At 35.2% G+C, this 19,586-nt stretch overlaps 1 protein-coding gene across 4 annotated transcripts in view; it reads left to right on the top strand.

Moving 5' to 3' along the window:
* Positions 1-19,586, top strand: part of CDH12 (cadherin 12) — a 532,655-nt gene that overhangs the window by 374,660 nt on the left and 138,409 nt on the right. For all 4 annotated transcript variants that reach the window (XM_032704956.1, XM_032704962.1, XM_032704979.1 and 1 more), the window contains one exon: positions 2,488-2,903. In XM_032704956.1, coding sequence (XP_032560847.1) covers positions 2,673-2,903 — 231 coding nt within the window. In that variant the 5' untranslated portion in view covers positions 2,488-2,672. The remainder of the gene's footprint in view (positions 1-2,487; positions 2,904-19,586) is intronic.

Raw genomic sequence — 19,586 nt, 5'->3', positions numbered from 1 at the left:
AGGGAAGGGAAGGGAAGGGAAGGGAAGGGAAGGGAAGGGAAGGTTCGGGAAGGGAAGGGAAGGTTCGGGAAGGGAAGGGAAGGGAAGGGAAGGGAAGGGAAGGGAAGGGAAGGGAAGGGAAGGGAAGGGAAGGGAAGGGAAGGTTCGGGAAGGTTCGGGAAGGGAAGGGAAGGGAAGGGAAGGGAAGGGAAGGGAAGGGAAGGGAAGGGAAGGGAAGGGAAGGGAAGGGAAGGGAAGGGAAGGTTCGGGAAGGGAAGGGAAGGGAAGGTTCGGGAAGGGAAGGGAAGGGAAGGGAAGGTTCGGGAAGGGAAGGTTCGGGAAGGGAAGGGAAGGTTCGGGAAGGGAAGGGAAGGGAAGGGAAGGTTCGGAAAGGAAAGGAAAGGAAAGGAAAGGAAAGGAAAGGAAAGGAAAGGAAAGGAAAGGAAAGGAAAGGAAAGGAAAGGAAAGGAAAGGAAAGGAAAGGAAAGGAAAGGAAAGGAAAGGAAAGGAAAGGAAAGGAAAGGAAAGGAAAGGAAAGGAAAGGAAAGGAAAGGAAAGGAAAGGAAAGGAAAGGAAAAAGGTCAATTCTTTGTGGTGAACTCTTTTGCAGTTGATAAGGGCATCTGTGCTGCAATCCTGTACCGCAACACCTATTAACCTCTCACTTTTCTGTCCCTCCCATTCATCAGCTTTTTGAAATTGTAGGGAATGAAGCAAGCACTGGCATTGCACTTTCCTGACTCTGCAGTCAGCATTCTGGAAAGCAGTCTGTGAGACCAACAGAGAAGGGGTTAAAGTGTTCCATGTCTTGCACTTGGTTACTAACCTTTCAGCCAAGAGGGAATTACTCTCTTTTCATAGAAGTCTTTCAATCTCTTTGCATTACTTTTGGTGCTGTATAACATTTTAAAAGCTCCCTGACTGACAGACATGGCCGGAGGCAGAGCTCTGCTGGGAGAACTGTAATGTACAATCTTCTCTGCAAAGAGAAGTAGTATAACAATTAAGTTGAATACAGTATGATTTTGGCATTTCTGAAGCAGTGCAAACTATCTCAACACTTCTTTTATTTATTTTCACATCCCAGCTATGGCTGGACAATTCAAAATGAAACTTTGAGTTCTTTGTTTAGTTTTATTTTTTTTGTATGTTTTGTGGTTACTGTGATTTTACCATGAAAACTCTGCAACCATGGATCAGGAGAGGCACAAAGAAATACATACCAAATACATTAATATTGAATGCAGATCTCCAGTGTGATTGGGTCTGCTGGAATAAAATCCATAGACTACAAATTATAGTGCAAGTAAGAAGTTTGTAACCATTGCACTAAAGAATACTTTACTCTAAATGAAATGTCTTGAACATAACTTAGGAATTTTTTTTAAAGGCTCATGAGCAGGTGGGAGTTCTTTCCTCATTTTTATCCTTTCTGAAGATAGAACTAAAACATTAACTTGCACTATATACCTTTTAACCAGGTTTTTTACTATCTTTTTTATTAAGACCTAAAAGATAATCTTTGAAATCAGAACAGGAAATCTTGCCCTGAATTTAGAATAGTAAGTTCAGTTATTTGTCTAAGGTGGGGTTTTTTCTTCTTTAAGAATTTTTAGGTTTTTGAGGCTTCTGATTATAAATCTTTTCTATTTAAATACTGCAGCATGTACCTAAGAAATAACAATTTCTATGTTATTTATTTTTATGAATAGTAGTAATATTATTCATAAGGAAAATATAACCTTTGGCAGTATTCGAAAATGAAAAATATATGTGGTTAGGTACTTTATGATTCTTCTTTTTAGAGGTCAATATCATGTAATTGATTTTTAAGCAGAACTCTATTGATTTACTAGAAACCTGTGCTTAAAAATCAATGACATCATATGGTCCTAACAAAGTGGTGAATTCCATAGTGCTACAAATTGGTTTTGGTTTTTTTGTTTGTTTGTTTGGGGGTTTTTTGTGGTTTGTTTTGTTTTGTTTCTGTTTGTTTGTTTGTTTGTTTTTGTTGTGTTTTTTTTAATGTAAAATGGACCTATCCTACTGGCAGTATTTTTTATACCTGGCAACCAGCAGACTGTAGAGAAGACCCCAAGATGCTTTTCTAGCAGAGAAAGTAAGCAAAGAATTTCTGCTCTGGACAGTAGGATGGAAGACTGGCTCCTCTCTTCTCAAGAATTTTCTTTGTAAATCTGGAATAAAAGTATTTGATATCACTGATGGATAACAGTTTTCTTTGAAAACTAGGTCATAAAGCAAAGGCTATGGGTCTGTCCTCAGACAGACACAAAAGGAATGCTAAGCAGAGCAAGCATAACATATTACTGTAATAACTGTACAATGTTCTAGAGCAGCTCAGTGTTACAACGGAAATAGCAATCTCTTTTAAACTGTGATTCTTAATCTTTTTCTCTGTCTCTAGAAACTAACTAGGTGTGAGAATTTTGATAAATGCTTCAATGTAATTTTATGTAATTTGATGTTGCATGTAAATTTCTTTTATAGGTCCCTTTAGATGGAATTTAATGCAGCAAAAACCTTGTCATCAGAAGGATTAATACCTGCGTTAGTATTTCTGCAATAAAATTAGAAGCTAAGTTGTGAAGGCCACAGACACCTCAAACCTGGATTCATCTCCTCTGCGTTAAGTGCTGGAGTTTTTATTACTTGCTGTAGGGAAGACATTGCCAATGCTTACAAGAAACTGCTTATCCCTGCTTCTCTGGGTCCTGTTTGATGGAGGTCTCCTAACGCCACTGCATCCACAGCCGCAAGAGATTTTAGAAGCAGAGCCAACAGAAAATGTTGTCCCACTGCCAGGGAGAAGGTCATCTGCTCAGCGAGTCAAACGAGGCTGGGTGTGGAATCAATTTTTTGTGCTGGAGGAGTACATGGGCTCTGAACCTCAATATGTGGGAAAGGTAATTTTTTACTTTTTCTTTAAAAGTTTAAATGATAAAAACAGAAAAATGTTTTATAAGTGTGTACCTGTTTCTGGTGGGACAAATCTTCTTCAACTGACAGTAGTTCCCTCTGTTCATTGCTTTTACCATTCAGCCTCTCGTATAGCCACTATATACTTTCTATCTTTGCATGTTTGTCTTATTTCCTTATTCTTGGTTTTGGAAGAAAACAAAACCAACAACAAACAAACAAACAAAGAGATTTCTGAGATAAGTTTGTGGTGCATAACTAAATTTAATTGAATCTACAGTAATAGCATACTTGATTTTTAGCAATGAATATTGGTCTGATATCAAGAGATAAGATTTAAAACATAAATCTCTAGCCCAGAATCCACAGACATTTCTGTGATTCGTATGGTTAGTCCAAGTCAGTTTTCAGCTAATGAAGACACCTAATTTTTTGCTATCTTATGCCTCAGTACCACCTATTTTATTTCTGATTGTTCAGGTTGTTTTCAAGTATTTCTAATATGTTTTATTGCTTCATAATTCAGACTCTTGCATTATAGGTTTTCTAGTGTGTGTAGGCATGCACATTTGTTCATGCAGAGAATTCATGCAATTCTCTCATTATATGACAACTGTTTCTGTAACAGGGCATAAGTAATTGATAGCCAACTGTTTGAGGTGTGTGTGAGAGGGGTGAATTTAAATAATAGAATTTTCAGACAGGAAAGCTGAAAATGAGATCTGAAAAAAGTCTTAGCAGAGTATATAACTGGATGCTGTGTGTAATTTTGATTTTAAGGACCTTAATGAAAATAAGAAGTCAGGGATTTGGTTCCTGAGTCCCCAAATGCCACTTCCCTCGACAGCAAGGTTCAAATTCTCCTACCATAAAATGAGTCATGATGCTTCAGTTTTTTCTTTGATACTATTTTGTAACTGTTTTTAATGTAAAAGCTGTGATTTTTTTCCCCCCTAAATATAAATTAAATTAGTAGGAAATTAATTTCCCTCCTATTCTTCCAGAAATCTATTTTGAATTGAGGATGTATAAATAAAATGTGGTTCACCATATTATTTAACAAAGCAGCCAAAATGTACTTGCATATTACACATGTAGACATTTGTGTTAAACACTAAAATATATTAGTCAAAACAATTTACAAAGCAGTATGTTTATGGCACAAAGATACAATACAATGAGCTTGTTTTAGAGTCTGAAGAAAGAGGAACCAAATAATGAAAAATTGCATATTAGTGATGTCCAGTTGATACAAATTACACCTTCTCTAACACACATCTTTGTTCTAGCAGCTTGCTAAATATGCAAACAAGGACTCTAATCACGTTCGATGCTGTAGCACAGGCAACGTGGTTGCTGTGCTTTTTACCTCAGAAGACAGAGATGTTATTGCTGCACCATTATATTTCACTACTCTTTATTCCTTTATGTAAGATTGTCTGGGTAGTCATTTAGAGTCAGTTCTAAGCTGCCAAAATAATATTAATTTTGCACTAAATTGACTATTATTAATATAGTGATGGGTCAGCTGCTTCATTCTTTCTGTGGTCCATTGACTTTAAGTTTACGATCGAGATTAGAACTAATGGAATATTTTCATTAAGAGTAACACTTATCACAGATTTACCTGGCATATCTGTACCTCTTGAGACTTTTTTGAACTGTTGCAAGTTGTGGAAAAGACACTTATCAAATATGAGGAAAAAAATCTAATTGCAGAGTAGCACACACAATAGTGAAGCTTCTTGACAGGATATCATATACCACTATTACCTAATAAATAAAATAAAATACAGAAGGGTCTTAGTGGTGAAATACAAAATAAACTAGGATGTGTACTTAGAACATCAGTAACATTAAGACAACTTGCTTTTAGCATAGAGCATTTAATTCCAGATTATAACTTTTTTCAACAAATTTTGTTGCCTGCCTCATAATGTTTTTTACAACTTGTTATATCTATATTAACTATTTGCTTCTATATATCTGACAAAAAAAAACAACTGCCAGTTTTTGTATGTCATCTTTGTTGAATCTCTTACGAAAGCCCAACATGAGGTGGAGATGTGTTTTCCTCTTATTTTCCACAAAACTCTCAAAGGTATAACACTGAATGGGAAAAGTCCCTCAGAGAAATTGCACTTTTAAATCCATATAATGAAAGCCAAGCTTAATATAAATTCAAACCATTGTCAACATACTGGAATATACTCACCAGCAGCTAATCAATATCTTTAGGTTTTATGTAATTTTTAAAAATTGCGTAAAATTTTTAAGGTGTCAAATGCAGTTGATTTCTTGATTGCAGAAATTAGTTTGCAGAAATAAATTATTTACCATAATTAATGTTTATTCTAAAAGCATATATTTACAAAGCAATTCTTTTTATAATGTTACTATTCTATATTTTGAAGTGGTAATATGTGTATGATAAAGTGTAGGATATTTCATGTGACTTGAAATCCCAGGGTTTTTATCTTCTCTCAGCCATGATAGCCAGATAGCTGTGCATTGGCATTTACATTACTTATTATAGAACTACTGCACTAATAATGTCACATTAATTTATAAATAGGAGTTTAATGTATCTATTAAAACAGCTGACAATTTCACTAAACAGTTAAGGGTGACTATTTAATTTTGCAAACCTCCTGTAAGAGAATACAGGTTTACAGCAATAACGGCATCTTAATTCCTTTCATGTCTGTTTTTAGGAGACTGTCTCAAGAAGTGTTAGGTTACAAATCAAAATATAGTTTAGAAACTGATGGAGATTAGTCTAGCTTGCAGGTGGTGATCTTGAAATAGTGTTGCAAGTTGACATATTAAAAGCATTTAACCTGAATATTAGAGTTTGGAAATCTTCTGCTCGTGTAATCTGGAAGAGCCATAAAAATCCATCAGAATGCTAAACAAAAGATAACCCCTTTACCAGGCATCCAGTGAGCAGATCCAGTCTATAAAGCAAAATTAGGATATGGCATTACTATGTGACCCATGAAAATGAAAGGGATGCTGAAAGGCTTGCTGTAAAATAAGACTTCCACAGTTACTTTGCAGCGCTTTATTTGTTCTTCTGGTACTGTGAAGCCCCAGAAGGCCAAGCAAAATAGCACATGCATGGATGAAGACAAAAACGTTCATGATTTTTTTTTATGCAAAAGCTCAGTTTTCAGTGAATGGTGACACAAATCATCAGAGTATCAGGTCCTCAAGCACAGCCAAGTCCCAACACAGTTCATAATCACAAACAAGGTAGCAATTTTAATTGCTCTTAGGCAAGGGTAGCAACTCCATTGGAACACTATAAATCTTTCTGCAACCTTTCTTAATTGCTGTGTTTCAATAGTGACATGCAGACGCAGCAAAATAAACTGAACGTTCAAGAAATAAAATAGACAAGAACAGTATACGTTCTTCATTGTCAAGATAGTACTGGTAAAGGTTTTTGGTTGTGATCCATGTAGCATGTAGCATGCTTCCCTTTATATGTGTCTTTGTATTCCTAATGTGTAAATGCATTGAATCTTTCTTGTGTTGTACACCTCCACAGTTGCTTTTAGTTAGGATTTTTGCTGTATGTCCTCAAGCTTGCGGAGACATGAATATGGCAACTTGTACTGGAAGCAGGCTGGGTGCATAGGAAAAGATTGCAAAGTCCTCTTCTATGTAATTCTCTTCTATTTTTCAATGTGGAAAAAAAAAAAAAGCCTCAGCTTGTCAGATATTTTTTTGCCAATGAATAACCTATGTTTTGCAACATTTTGTTCTTTAAACCTCTGTCATATTATACACACACATACAAACTACTACAGATATTTTTTGCTAAGAAAAAGATGCTGTAAAATTTAATAGTCATGACTGCTCTGTGGTAGTACAGGGTGCATGTAACAATATGGTATTTTTCATCTGAGTCAGTCCTGAGAAAGCCTCATCATCTTCAGAGGTTTGCCTATGTATCAAGGCAGAAACAGTGCTGATTTGGAGGAAGCAGAGCTCTGTATCTGTAACCAGATCAAAGTGCTTTTTTGAAACCTAATAATTTATCTTCTGCATTTGAAATATGAGCATAGAATTAATTTATGCTTTTTGTAGGGGATAGTTTTTAATATAACTGAATTAATGTTGACCACCTTCCATCAGGCTTAAATCAACACATTCTTCTGAATACAATATCTTTTTACAGTTATTTTCCCTCTTGGGTGAGCACCTGGATGACAGGGAAGTCTGTAAAGGAAACTTTGCACTGCTTGTGTAAAATCTGTTTAGATAAAAAATTTTACAGTACTGTGGCTATCATTTTGGCATCATTTATATGCCCTGAGTTAACTTGAAAGAAAAAAGTTAAGGAAGAGAATTTGCAGTAAACTTGAAAACCACTGCCCTTTGAAGAAAAAAAATGCTTAAGTCTGTTCATAACTGTACTCTGATTAATCTGATTTTTAAAATTATATTTCTACTAGATTTCTGTCTAGAGGGTCACAATAATATTTCATTTCAAGTTGTCCAAAGGGTTTTTCCTGGCCTATTAGATTCCATGCCCACAACTGAAGTCACTATATTAGAGAGACCTGTGTACCTTTTCCATTAGACATTTGCACAGGGCCATCATCAAGGAGAGGAAAATTTTTTCAGGGACTGCTGCTAGTAATGTATTAATTGACTCCCCATGATGCAGGACATCACAGTTACTCATCCCTGGATGATTTTAATATGAAAGATATGCTGTTTATAAGAATGATCTTGTTCAATACATCATACAAGAGTTCATATACCCACCTCTCTCTGCTGATATTACAGTGAGGTCTTGATGGTCTTTAGAAAATAACTTGAAGCCTAATCAGTCATGATCACATTAACCTGGTTTACCAAACCAGCTTACTGAGCTTATGCCATGCACCTTTTCAGGTAAAGACACTGTGACAATTTATTACAGATAAGAAAATTGACGAGGAAAAATGAAATGGTAAAAAAAGTGTAACAGGAATCAGAACTGGTAGCAGAACTCTGGCTTTCTTATCTTGCTGTGTTGAGCTGAGACCTATGTCTCTCTCACTTATATCTGGTTGGTGAAAAAAGTGATGACATTAAAAGCTTTGCATCCTGTATATTGCATAGAGCATGAGACACAAAGCAATTTTGACAGTTGCACGTGAAAGTGTGAGAAGGAAGTGGAACCATGGAAACACAAAACCCCCATGAGCAAGTCAGACAAGCATTTAATGTTTACTCTTGCAAGGTTATCTTTTTACAAGGTGTATAAAGACCTAGTTTTATTCTTACATGTGGTAGAGGTGAAGAACTTAAACAGAATATTTCTTATTGATCTAGTGGCTTCACTTTATTGATTTACTTAGATAGCTCATAGCAGGACATTTATCAGCAAAATACTGGTAGTAGTAACACCTCTTGCCTGTGGTCCTTGCATTCATGAAAATTTTATGAGACATTTGGAGATGAAACAGAAAAGAGAACTATGTTTTCACTGGTTGTACGGGAGACAAGAAAGAACGAGTTCGGTATGAAGAGAGATCAAAATAAAAAGGAAGGACCAATTTCTTGAACTGTCACTCACATTTTAGAGGATGTAAAAGGTTCTGTTCATTGTTCTGAACAGCTGAGGAGGTCACAGACTGAAATATTTCAAACTCTCAAATTTAGCAGGCCGTATTACACTAGAGTTCAGTGATCAATGTAGGAAATTGAGAGCCTGTGGAGATGGTCCTCCTAGCATGAAGTGACTGGCTCTCACAAGATCTCTGAACAGAGCTAAGTGGATGGTGCTGATGGAGATAGCATTATGTCTGACATTTATATTGCCAACACAGATGGAAAAATAAAAATGAGGTTATAGAAATTATCTGCTAAGGAAAAACCTTATATCAATTTTAGTTTTATTCAGAATGTTTTTGTATAAATGGCTTCATCTAGGCAGGAAGTTTATTTGAACTGGGGAATATATGAAAGGATAGCTTAACAAATATTTATAAAATTCTTTGAAGGACTTGAGGTGAATAGACAAACTAGAACACAGTTACTGCTTTTAATCCAGGAAAATTTGAAGATTTTAAATATATTTAATCTAAATCTAGAGTTTATCTGAGAATGTCTGATTCACTGGTAGATTTGGATATAGTGTTTCTGACAGTCAGATCAGACACAGGCATGTATTATGTATGTTGGCAGTGCAAACCAAATTTGTAACTAGTGAAACATTAGACCATCAATTACAATTGAGCTGAGATCATGATATCTCCTTTCTGAATGCCAAGTAAGAAGTTAAATAGAAATTTCCAAGACAGCAAAATGTAGGAAAGTATTAAATACCTATAGCCATTCCGATATCTGAGTAACAATGTGTAAATCGAAGTAACAAGGAGGCTCAGAAATGGAATAAAAGTTATGATTGCTGCAACATGTATCGTGTTAAAAAACAAGGGGATAGCATAAAGCCTCACTTAAATACGCTATGAAAATACAAATTCTCAGTAGGAAAAGAAAAAATATGGAAATATTGAAGAATTGCTACGTGCCAGGAGACCAGATTAAAGCTCAGGATTTCATATCTATGAGGTGGATTGTTTTTTTCAAAATGTGGATTTTTTTTTTTCCTTTTGCTTATTTTGGAGGCATGTGGATTTGTTATTAAAAAAGCAATTGGAAAAAAAATTAAAACAGCAAGTTTCACAAATTGAAATATTAATTCTACTCAAAATAAATAGTTGTTAAAATGAAAATCTTTATTTGATTTGTATATTAATACAATTTTCACTGAAAAGTAGTGCCACAGAAAGGGACCTGGGAGTCCCGGTTGATGGCAAGTTGAATATGAGTCAGCAGTGCCCTGGCAGCCAGGAGGGCAACCACGTCCTGGGGGGCATCAAATAAAGCATCGTCAGCTGGTTGAGGGAGGGGATTGTCCCGCTCTGCTCTGCACTGGTCTGGCCTCACTTTGAATATTGTGTGCAGTTTTGGGCACCACAATATAAGAAAGATATTAAGTTATTAGAGAAAGGAGGGCCATGAGAATGATGAAGGGCCTGGAGGAGAAGCCATATGAAGAGCAGCTGAGATCACTTGGTCTGTTCAGTCTGGAGGAGACTGAAGGGAGACTTCATTGCAGTCTACAACTTCCTCATGAGGGGAAGAGGAGGAGCAGGCACTGATCTCTTCTCTGTAGTAACCAGTGACAGGACTCGAGAACATGGCCTGAAGTTGTGTCAGGGGAGGTTTAGGTTAAATATTAGAAAAAGGTTCTTCACTCCGACAGTGGCTGGGTACTGGAACAGGCTCCCCAGGAAAGTGATCACAGCATCGAGCTTGACAGAGTTCAAGAAGCATTTGAACAATGCTCTTAGGCACATGGTGTAATTCTTCAGGATGGTCCTGTGCAGGGCTAAGGATTGGACTTGATGATCCTTGTGGGTCCCTTCCAACTCAGAACATCCTGTGATTCTGGGATTAAATTACTTCAATCAAATACAAATAATTATTTACAATTTATAAAAAAAATAGTATGAAAAATCTCCAGTGAAGTTCAAAATCAATGTTTGAGCATAAAATAAAACTAACAAAATTTTTTAAAACTTAAATTCATTTTTTTCGAACAAAATGATAAATATCCTGAAACAAAAAACATTTTCAGAGTGGGAATCAATCAATCAATTATTAATGAAGCATGCTTGATAAGAAAAACTGTTGTGCTCTGAGGAAATTATAATCTCTTTCAAATGAAAACTTGTTTCATAATAGCTGTATGCTATTATGTTTAGTATGCGGTAGTGCCAAAAGTCTGGTTGCCTGAGAAGTTGAAAAACAAAAGGTAAATGAAAGGAATTTTTTATTATACCTTCTGCTTAACTTCTGTGGAAGAAGTCCTTGTTTGTCTTGCAAGCTTAAAAACCTTAAGAGTTCTGTATATGTTTGCATACAGTCTTTATATGCAGAATGAATCCCACATACATTGGAGGACAGTGTTCTGGATGAATAAGAATTTAGACCTGTTAGGAATGTGTACAACATCCTTTTGATTTTTCTTTACTACTTTGGGTTTTCAAATGAACTTTTCTGGTGCTCAGTTCAAGTTGCTTTTTAAAGAGACTTAAGGTGAGGCAAGATGAGACAGAATTTTCTGTTACAATATCCTAGAGGATAATGTCAACGAATGTGTTTTAATTAGTAAAGCCTCTTCTCCCAGTGACTGGCAGTGAGTTAACTGTAGTCTCTGGTGATGTTGCTATACCAGTCAGCAGAGGTTGTTGTATTCAGTTTTTCTCATGATGTTGGCTTTTAGCAGTGATGTCTGAGTAAGATGTTGATCACAGCTGATTCTGAGTCTTTTATGTTTTCTTGGTGTTGGTGTAGAAGAGTAGTAGTTCTCTACATTGAAGAGAGTACAGTTTTTTAGTGTTTCATAATGCAGGAACCAAAGACATTTTCTTTAGTGTGTCAAAATGCAGATTTGGATAGTTGACAAGAGCTTTTGTGTCAAAAAAAACATCGGTATATAAATATTTATGTATTTTTTGCTTCTTTGAATCAAGAATGACAAAAAAAGTGTGATGCAGGACAGTCTAATTGCTTTAATAATATGTCTTTTCTTACTGTGAGAACTGGAGCATAAACTGTGGAAGAGAAAGCCATGAAGTCTCATTGAAGTTATTAGTGCAAGGTATATCCAAGATTACTTTTCAGTACTGTGGTATAAGCCAGTTAATAGCTCTTGCTTGTCAAATCCAGCTGTATCAGCCCAACAGCAGGTAACTGCTTCTAATTGATGTCAGTAGTAGAGTCCAAGAAAATAATCAATAACTGTTTGCAGAATCAGGAGATTCCTGTACAAGCCTGAAGAATTCTGGCAGACAGCACTTGTGCAATTTAAGAACCATTATAAAGATGCTGAAAACTTAGAACACTGATCAGTATAACTGAATTTTTTTTTCAGTAAAGGTACGTGTCATTGTGGCATTTTAAAAAACTAAAATATTTACTTATTTAGAGTAATTTCTATGTTTAACTTTGTTAAAGGGCAATAGCACGCTTATAATTTATTTTAGAAACAATAATTTTAAATTTCTTTTTTTGTATAGCAAAACATAGGACCAAAAAAAATTATTCTTTTATTTGGATGCAAACAAGACTGGTTTGGGGTTTTTTTGAGTACTATTTTATTTACTTTATTTACCATTTTGACGTGTTCATTCCAGTGCCATTTCTGAAAGCTCTTGTAAGGCCTGGTTCTGAATTGTGCTTACTAGATCATTTCTTCTTCATCAAGGTGAATGTAAAATTCTGTCAGATGAGTCTGGTAGCAACAATAGCATAATTTTATTATCCAGGAGAGTAAAATTAGATATATCAACAATTAAAAAATAAACTAATGTCTAGCTTATTATTTTGGTTTGGAGCAACTTTTTTTTTTAAGAAATTGTAATTGATCTTACAAAAAAAAATGAATTATTCTGTCCTCTACACTTATTACCATTTTTATAACATACAGTGATTCAGAGAGGTGTTTTTATGGGCCTCATCAGTAAGACATCTGAACGTTATAATGCCTTACGCTTGCTCTGTGAGGTAAGAAAGTATTAGCTCTCCTCTCTAAGTAGGGAGTTGAAGCACAGGAAGGCTGAATTATTTGTCAGAGTAATTATTGAAATTAAATTGAACCCCAGAAAGTCCATCCTTCTGATTTTTTATTATTCTTTTTACATGTGGGTTTTTTTAATATGAATAATGGTCTACAGTTTGATTTTGTCTGAAATGATAAGTAGGGAGTTGTATCTCAGTTAAAGAACACAGTAACAGAGAACTGGGCAGATCTGTCTACCTGGAAATGAGGTTACTGATTAAATTTCTCTACATCCAGCTCTACAATGCTGTTTAGATTAAATAGTTAGCTTCCAAATCTTTTCCTAGTCTTGGCATTAATAATGTCAGATTTGTAACTGCAAGGTGAAGTAAGCTCAAGGGAAAGAAGAAAGGGGATAAAAGGTCAATGCTGCCAAGGCCTCACTAGCCTACTGTATTCATGGATCATCAAACTAGATGACTAAACTATTAAAATAACAGAGAAAACAGAAAAGCAGAAGTATTGTGTTCAAAATTATCTCTCTGCATTATGCTTTATGGGTCTTTACTTGTGTTCTGTGAAATAGATTGTTAATGTGTTTCTTTGGGGAGCCCAGCCCTAGAGACTGATTCAGAAGTAATGGCTTCCTCAGTGTATTAAATAATTCTGACAGGATGCTCATTTTCTTTAATTATCTCCAAGTATCAGTAGTTAAAATCTTGTTAAAAATAATGGTATAAGTAATAGCCTATTGGGGTTACTTTTCCTAAAAGCTATACAAGATAATATGTACTGAATTCAATCACATTATGCATCGTACAGATAATTTTGTATTATTGGGGAAAATATAAAATGGTATTATTTTGAGAGAAAAGGGCACCTGCAACCCCTCTGCCCAATATCCACAAGACAGGAATGAAAGATTCTTTCATTCTGTGTGTTTGTGTGGGGCCTGCTGTCATGTTTGTTAATGATGGAATCGCTAAGAGTTAAATAAATAGGCTGAAACTATTTGCTTTGGTAATTATATCTCCAGTGTTACTTTCCAATAATGTAGCTCAAACTGCAGGAAAAAAGTAAATTGCAAAGATAAATATAGGTAAAATTATGCAAGGACTTTGCAAAGCCATTGATAGTGTATCATGACGATGTCTTAAAAAAACCCTGAAAGTCATTTATAATCTTGATGTTCATTAATGCTAAAGGACAAGATGATCAACGGCTTAAAATAATGCCTACAAAAAAAGTTAATTGTGACATTTGTTTAAATGCAGCCAGTACGTCACACATTTTGACAGCATTTGTTAACCCAAAATATTTTCAGAAAGTTGATCTTCGGGTTCAAGGATTTTAAAGCAGAGTTTCATTTTTTCCTGGTAAACTCCTGTTCACCTCATATTATGCCACCACGAATTTTATAACCAGCTGATGAGACCTGTATACTGTATATCTTTACTTAAAGAGAAATTCCCTTTGTTTATAATGCAGGCATTAACCAAAGCCCATTTGCATTTTTAGCTGTGTCCAAAAATTAAATGGGAGCTTTCTTTAAAATTATTTCCAATTCTTTCAAAATCAAGAAGTCATATTATGTTTTAAATACTAAAGTCATAACCGTGTTTCAGAATCATTACCCGATAGCTGACAAATCTTCATGAGCATTTCCATTCCGATTTAAAATGCACTTTTGAGGCAAATCTCTTGATCATTCAGACTTACGGTACTTTTGTTCACATCAGGAGAGGTCCTGGAGAGTACAAACTCGATCACTTCTGGATTAAAAAAAGACTCAAGAGGATGCACTACATGAATTGGCACTTAGTCCATTGAACCAGATGAGATGTTGTTCACAGGAAAAAACCCTGAGATGCATTTATTGCCTGCGTCATTCCTCACCATCAGCTGCTTCATTCTACAGAATACTCTCACTGGTTCATGTTACTTGCTAACATAGGTACAGCTTGTGTCTAATAAAAAATAGATACAGAGACACTACTCAAGGCTAGGTGATTCCTGTCATGTTTAGTCAGCTGTCTTTCTCTAAATTTAAGTTAAAATTTCCATTATTTTTAAGAAGAACTACTAAGAAAAAGTGATATATACAGTCAAATGTCCAAAGGTGGGGAAGAAATTATGCAGAATAGTAGTATAAAGCAGGAGAGTGATTTCAGTTTTGGAGTATCTCCTAATGATATTTATCTTTATGTAATTTATACGTCTCAATGAGTCATAATTTCATGTTTGTAATGTACAACTCTCATAGCCTACAATCCTTGAAAAAAGCCTAGGTACTAAAAGTGTGTACATGGTTTACACAAAATCAGGATATTGATTTAGAAGAAATGAACTTCCAAGGTACAGAGGCAAGAGAGAGGTGCTGCATGTGTGCACATGTGTGTGCCTGTGTGTGATCTGCAAGTAAAATTATATTTACCTATATGTCTTCTTCTTTTTGTTAGTTCCGTGTCTTATTTGTGTTAGAACATTTTCAGCCATTACTTTTTGCATTGTAAAAAAACATACTAAGAACAGTAAAAATGATGAGAGAGATTAAATTTATGTTGAATTCACTGAGAAACTTAAATTGGATTAAATTTTGACTCGCTCTTAATTGATTGATAAAACCCCCCATGAAACAGGCAAGGCAAAGTTATAAGAATCATGACAGAGAAATGAAGAATTATTTGTTGTTATATTTAGTTAATAAAATATGGTCTATTTAAAGAGATTTTTTCACTGCAATAATGTAAGATAAAATGAAGGGGTTTTTTTTATGAAAAAAAAAAAGAATAGTCCAACTAAAAAATGAATTTTTCAAGATAAAAATTTTGGTATGAAAAAATTATACAACATGTTATGAAGAACATAAGTAATTTTCCAAATACTTTTTTATGCTCTTATCAGTATTTTTATTCCTGTGAAGGCCAGTACTTTCTTCTGAATGTGTGTTCCCAAAAATACTCATTGTAATATTTTTTAAACTACAAAAATTAATATTTCAAAACATTTTTATACATGAAAGAGATGAAAAAGGATGTATATATTATTCACAATCTGTGATAGAGAAAACTTGTATGTAAAATGCAGTCTAAAATGCCATCTGTTTTTCCTTGAAGATTCTCATAAAATGTGTATTTTTAAAATACTTGGCTATGTAAAATTCATTTGCCCTTTCTTTTGGAAACATTTGCTAGCTGTTTTGCAACGTCCATTAGTAAGGCATATGATTTACACCTTTGATCATAGTCATCTTTTTTTTCCTTCTTTTCTCTTCTTTTTCATTTTTCTCTTCTATGTCTTACTAGGAAAAGAACTGCTCTAAAAATCCTCAAGCATATGGACAGTCTGTGGGTGTATATTTGTGTGTGTAAAACCTGCAGCTGGGGAAACTTCATTTGATTATTTACTTTTGAGCTGGTTAGCAATTCAAATTTTCTTCTCATAGGTCCACCGGTTTCACTGTCTTGACCTTTAGTGTTTTTGACCTTAAACCTTCACTGAATTGACCCAGTTTCATATGGAAGGATGACAAGTCTGCCTAGGTGGTGTTCTCTGTTGAGCTGGCATCTCTCTGTTGTTCTCTGTTCGCTCTCTCTCTTCGAGTAACTCAGCTGGAGTTACTGAGATTGATCAATTCTTGGGTGTTCCCTGCTGAAGTTCTATATATTCTGCTTCATTTCCCTGACCTTTGAGGTTCTATGGCTTGAGTGAAAAGCAAACAGTGCTCATCTACAGTTGCTGTTGTGCTGGAAGGCAGCTGAATGATAGAGTACTGCCATAAAAGTCACCGAATTCTGTTTACAAATTGTACCATTGGGCTTCTTTGTACTGTTCTATTTCTTTGTCTGTTTCCCTTCCTCTAAGTTGGGTTGATAATGCTCTCTGTAAATTGATGTAAAGTTATCAACTCTTGCTATTATATGAACATGGGTTTGTAGAACCTGAATGTCATTAACTTTCCTTTGTCAAAGCCCATAGTACCTCCGGGACTCTGACAGCGTGTTGCTACACAAATCCTAAACACACCCTGCAGTGCTGATATGTGCTGCTAATTTGCTGTTGTCATGACTAGTTTATTATTTTGCCTGTCCACAGGGAAAAGCATTTTTCCATCCTTTTCACAGCTGGCAGTACTGCTCAGCCAGGAAATATAGGAGTTCTTGCAGACTAAGTAGAGAAAGAGTTGATATCTGCTGCCCTGACATAGCATGGCACACATACTTCTCCTGAGAGACAGAGGTAGGTGTAGCAGCAGGATCAGTCCGCAAAATGTAGTCAGTAATGCTATGAAAACAAAGGTTTACTTGCACTTTTGGGAAGTCATCTGAAAGCACTTTACAACCTTCCCTCAATGATTCTGGTGAGTCTACATTGCTGTCCTAAGGAGGGGTGTATGTTAGAAAGCTGCACTGAAGTCATGGGGAGAAATATGCTCCAGCTGAGATGTGTAACTGCTCTTTTATAACCTCTTTGTAGACAGGTATGTGTCTCTTCTTAGCTGTGCTTTGTACAGCTCAGCGTGGCTGAAACACCTGTTCATCTGCCTATCAAAGTCATGACATTCACAGATCACAGAGAAGAACCACTCTGTAAATTTTTTTTCCATCTTCAAAAAATATTTCTTGGTGCTCTTTCTTAAAAGTGAAAACAGTGCTTTTGAGGACAAACTTCCTGAAGTAGAGATTACATGCATCAGAGTTTTTTTGAGAGGGAAGTTAATCAGCATTTCTGCATTCATTCATGTGTATGAACAAATCAGTTTTTAATTTATGGAATGATGAGGCATGTTCAGATTTTCCCATTGTTTTTTCTTCTAAAATACAGTTTCATTTCACATTTATCTCACATTTAAGAATGAATTTGTGAACGTTTATTTTTACAGATGTAAAGATAAGAGTTCTTACTGAAAAAGAAAAATCCCAAGGAATCTCATATTCCATGGTCAGTTACATGGTGCTGATAACAAAGGAGTCACACAAGCCCCAAAACTGTTACCAGGAGTCCACAGCTCTAAAAGTTGACAAAATAGATGCTTCAGGAAATCAGAAATGCTACATTAGCTGCAGCTGGTATACCAAATTATGAAGAAAGTATATTACTATTTTTCCAGATACCAGATGTTCCAATAATGGAAACACCACTACTTAGAAGTATTGTTTAAAACAAACTAATTTAAAGATTATTTTTATTTTAGGGGAGATTGGTATTATAATGGCTTTTTAATCATGCTGGCTAAGCCCAGTCTAACTAGGTCATTAAGTTAATGAACAAATTAGCAAAGAAATCTTGATGTATTTATGAATTTCAAAATCTTTATTAGGTTGTCTCAATAATTTTATCCATTTTAAAAGAATATTTACAGAAAATTTAGTATTCTGATGAATTCTTACAGAACATCATCCTGATAAGGCTGTAAGTGTGCTGGGACATAGTTTATTCATGATTTTATAGCATGAAATTTCGTTTTGACAGGTGTTTGGCATCCCACACCACCAATTCATGTTTCCTGTAAATGTATCATTAAGATGAAAAATATGTACTTTTAAGGCACACATATAGTAAATCAAAAGCTTGGTCTTGCCTAATTTTTTTTTCTGTCTGTGCTATATGATTTTTCAAAGCATATTTTGCAGCACTCAAAACAAGGCTAGCTGGATGCCAACGAGAGATGAATCTGTTCTGAAAGCTTAAAAAGGCCCATAACAAGTGAATGCTGTATTCTTTTCATTCTCTTAAGCCAACCTCTCAAAAGACTTAGTTTTAGAGTAGAGGTTGTAGCTGTAGCAGCTCAACAAGGATGGCTACTTCCCTATGTAGGTGTGGAAGGTGAGGGTAGGAAGGCGGGAAGCTCTGTCTATAAACCCTTTTTCTGTTCCTATTGAATCAATCTCCCCAGTGTTCGTTTAAAAGAACAAGCTCTATGGGGCACGTGGCTGTTATATATAGACCTGTGCCCTGCTGTGGATATGGGTTTTGGCAGTTAGGTGTTATTTCCTACACGCAAATAAAGTGCAATCTGCAGAGTACGTCCTTGCGTGGCTTCTCATGGGTGGTTTGCACGCTGTCTTTGTAAAGACTGTACCTGCTATGTACAAATAGTCATAGACTATAAGAGTTCAGTAGTCAGATCTTGCCTCCTGAACGAGATAGGAAAATATAGCTTGCCTCAATGGCAGAGTGCATTACTCTTCAATTACTGTAAGCACTCCTTAGAAAAGAATACACTCGTAAGGCAATTTTCACCACATTGAACCTATTCTGATTCATTGAATAAATACTGCGGAAGATGAATCATTCTCAGATATCCTTCAAAGAAATGAGATTTTCTAACAAATAACTTTGCACTGAAAATAAATGTTTTAATAATCGATTTTTTACAGGTTCAGTAATTTGTCTATCTAGAGTATTTTTCCCTAAAAAAAAAAAAGGGCAACAGAAACAACTATTGTTTTCTGGCTTAGTAATTTTTGGCAAATTCAGTAGTAAATAAGGGCAATTACATCTTCATTATTTGATTCGTTTTAAACATAAGCACTCTGTTTATATTTTACCTTTCTGAATGAACTGGATGCAGTAATTGATTTCTCTTCCTATGTAAATTAGACTACATTCTCTTTTATTGTTAAATTTAGTTCAATTTATGGTACAAATATTGCTAGAGTAAGAGTTTCATTAACACACAGGTGCTATTTCATTTGATCTGGTCTAATTCTAAATAGGTGCCAGTGTTCTGCATTATCATTAATAAATATGTAGTTTCTATACATACATCTTTCAGGTACAATTAAAATGGATTGTCAATAGATTGTATATTTTCTTTTCTTATTCACTGTAGAGATTCTGTATTATTCAGTGAGTAAAAATATTTAAATTGTCTTTTTGGAGAGGTAAAAACATGTTTCTCAGTCCTTGTTTCTACATTTGGAGTAAGTGTCATAAGATGATGAACTTGAGTATTGTGTTGCAAATCTGTGAAAACTTAAAGGCAGATGGTAAAGGAAAGATGATGTTTGATGCTCATAAGGTCTCCAGACAATGATTATTTTCTAATAGATAAGTCTGTTCTTATGGTCAAAAAGGGCACATGTGTCATTTATCA

This window comes from Chiroxiphia lanceolata, chromosome 1 (assembly GCF_009829145.1).
Source record: "Chiroxiphia lanceolata isolate bChiLan1 chromosome 1, bChiLan1.pri, whole genome shotgun sequence".
NCBI lineage: Eukaryota > Metazoa > Chordata > Aves > Passeriformes > Pipridae > Chiroxiphia > Chiroxiphia lanceolata.
This window is presented reverse-complemented; position numbering and strand designations above follow the sequence as displayed.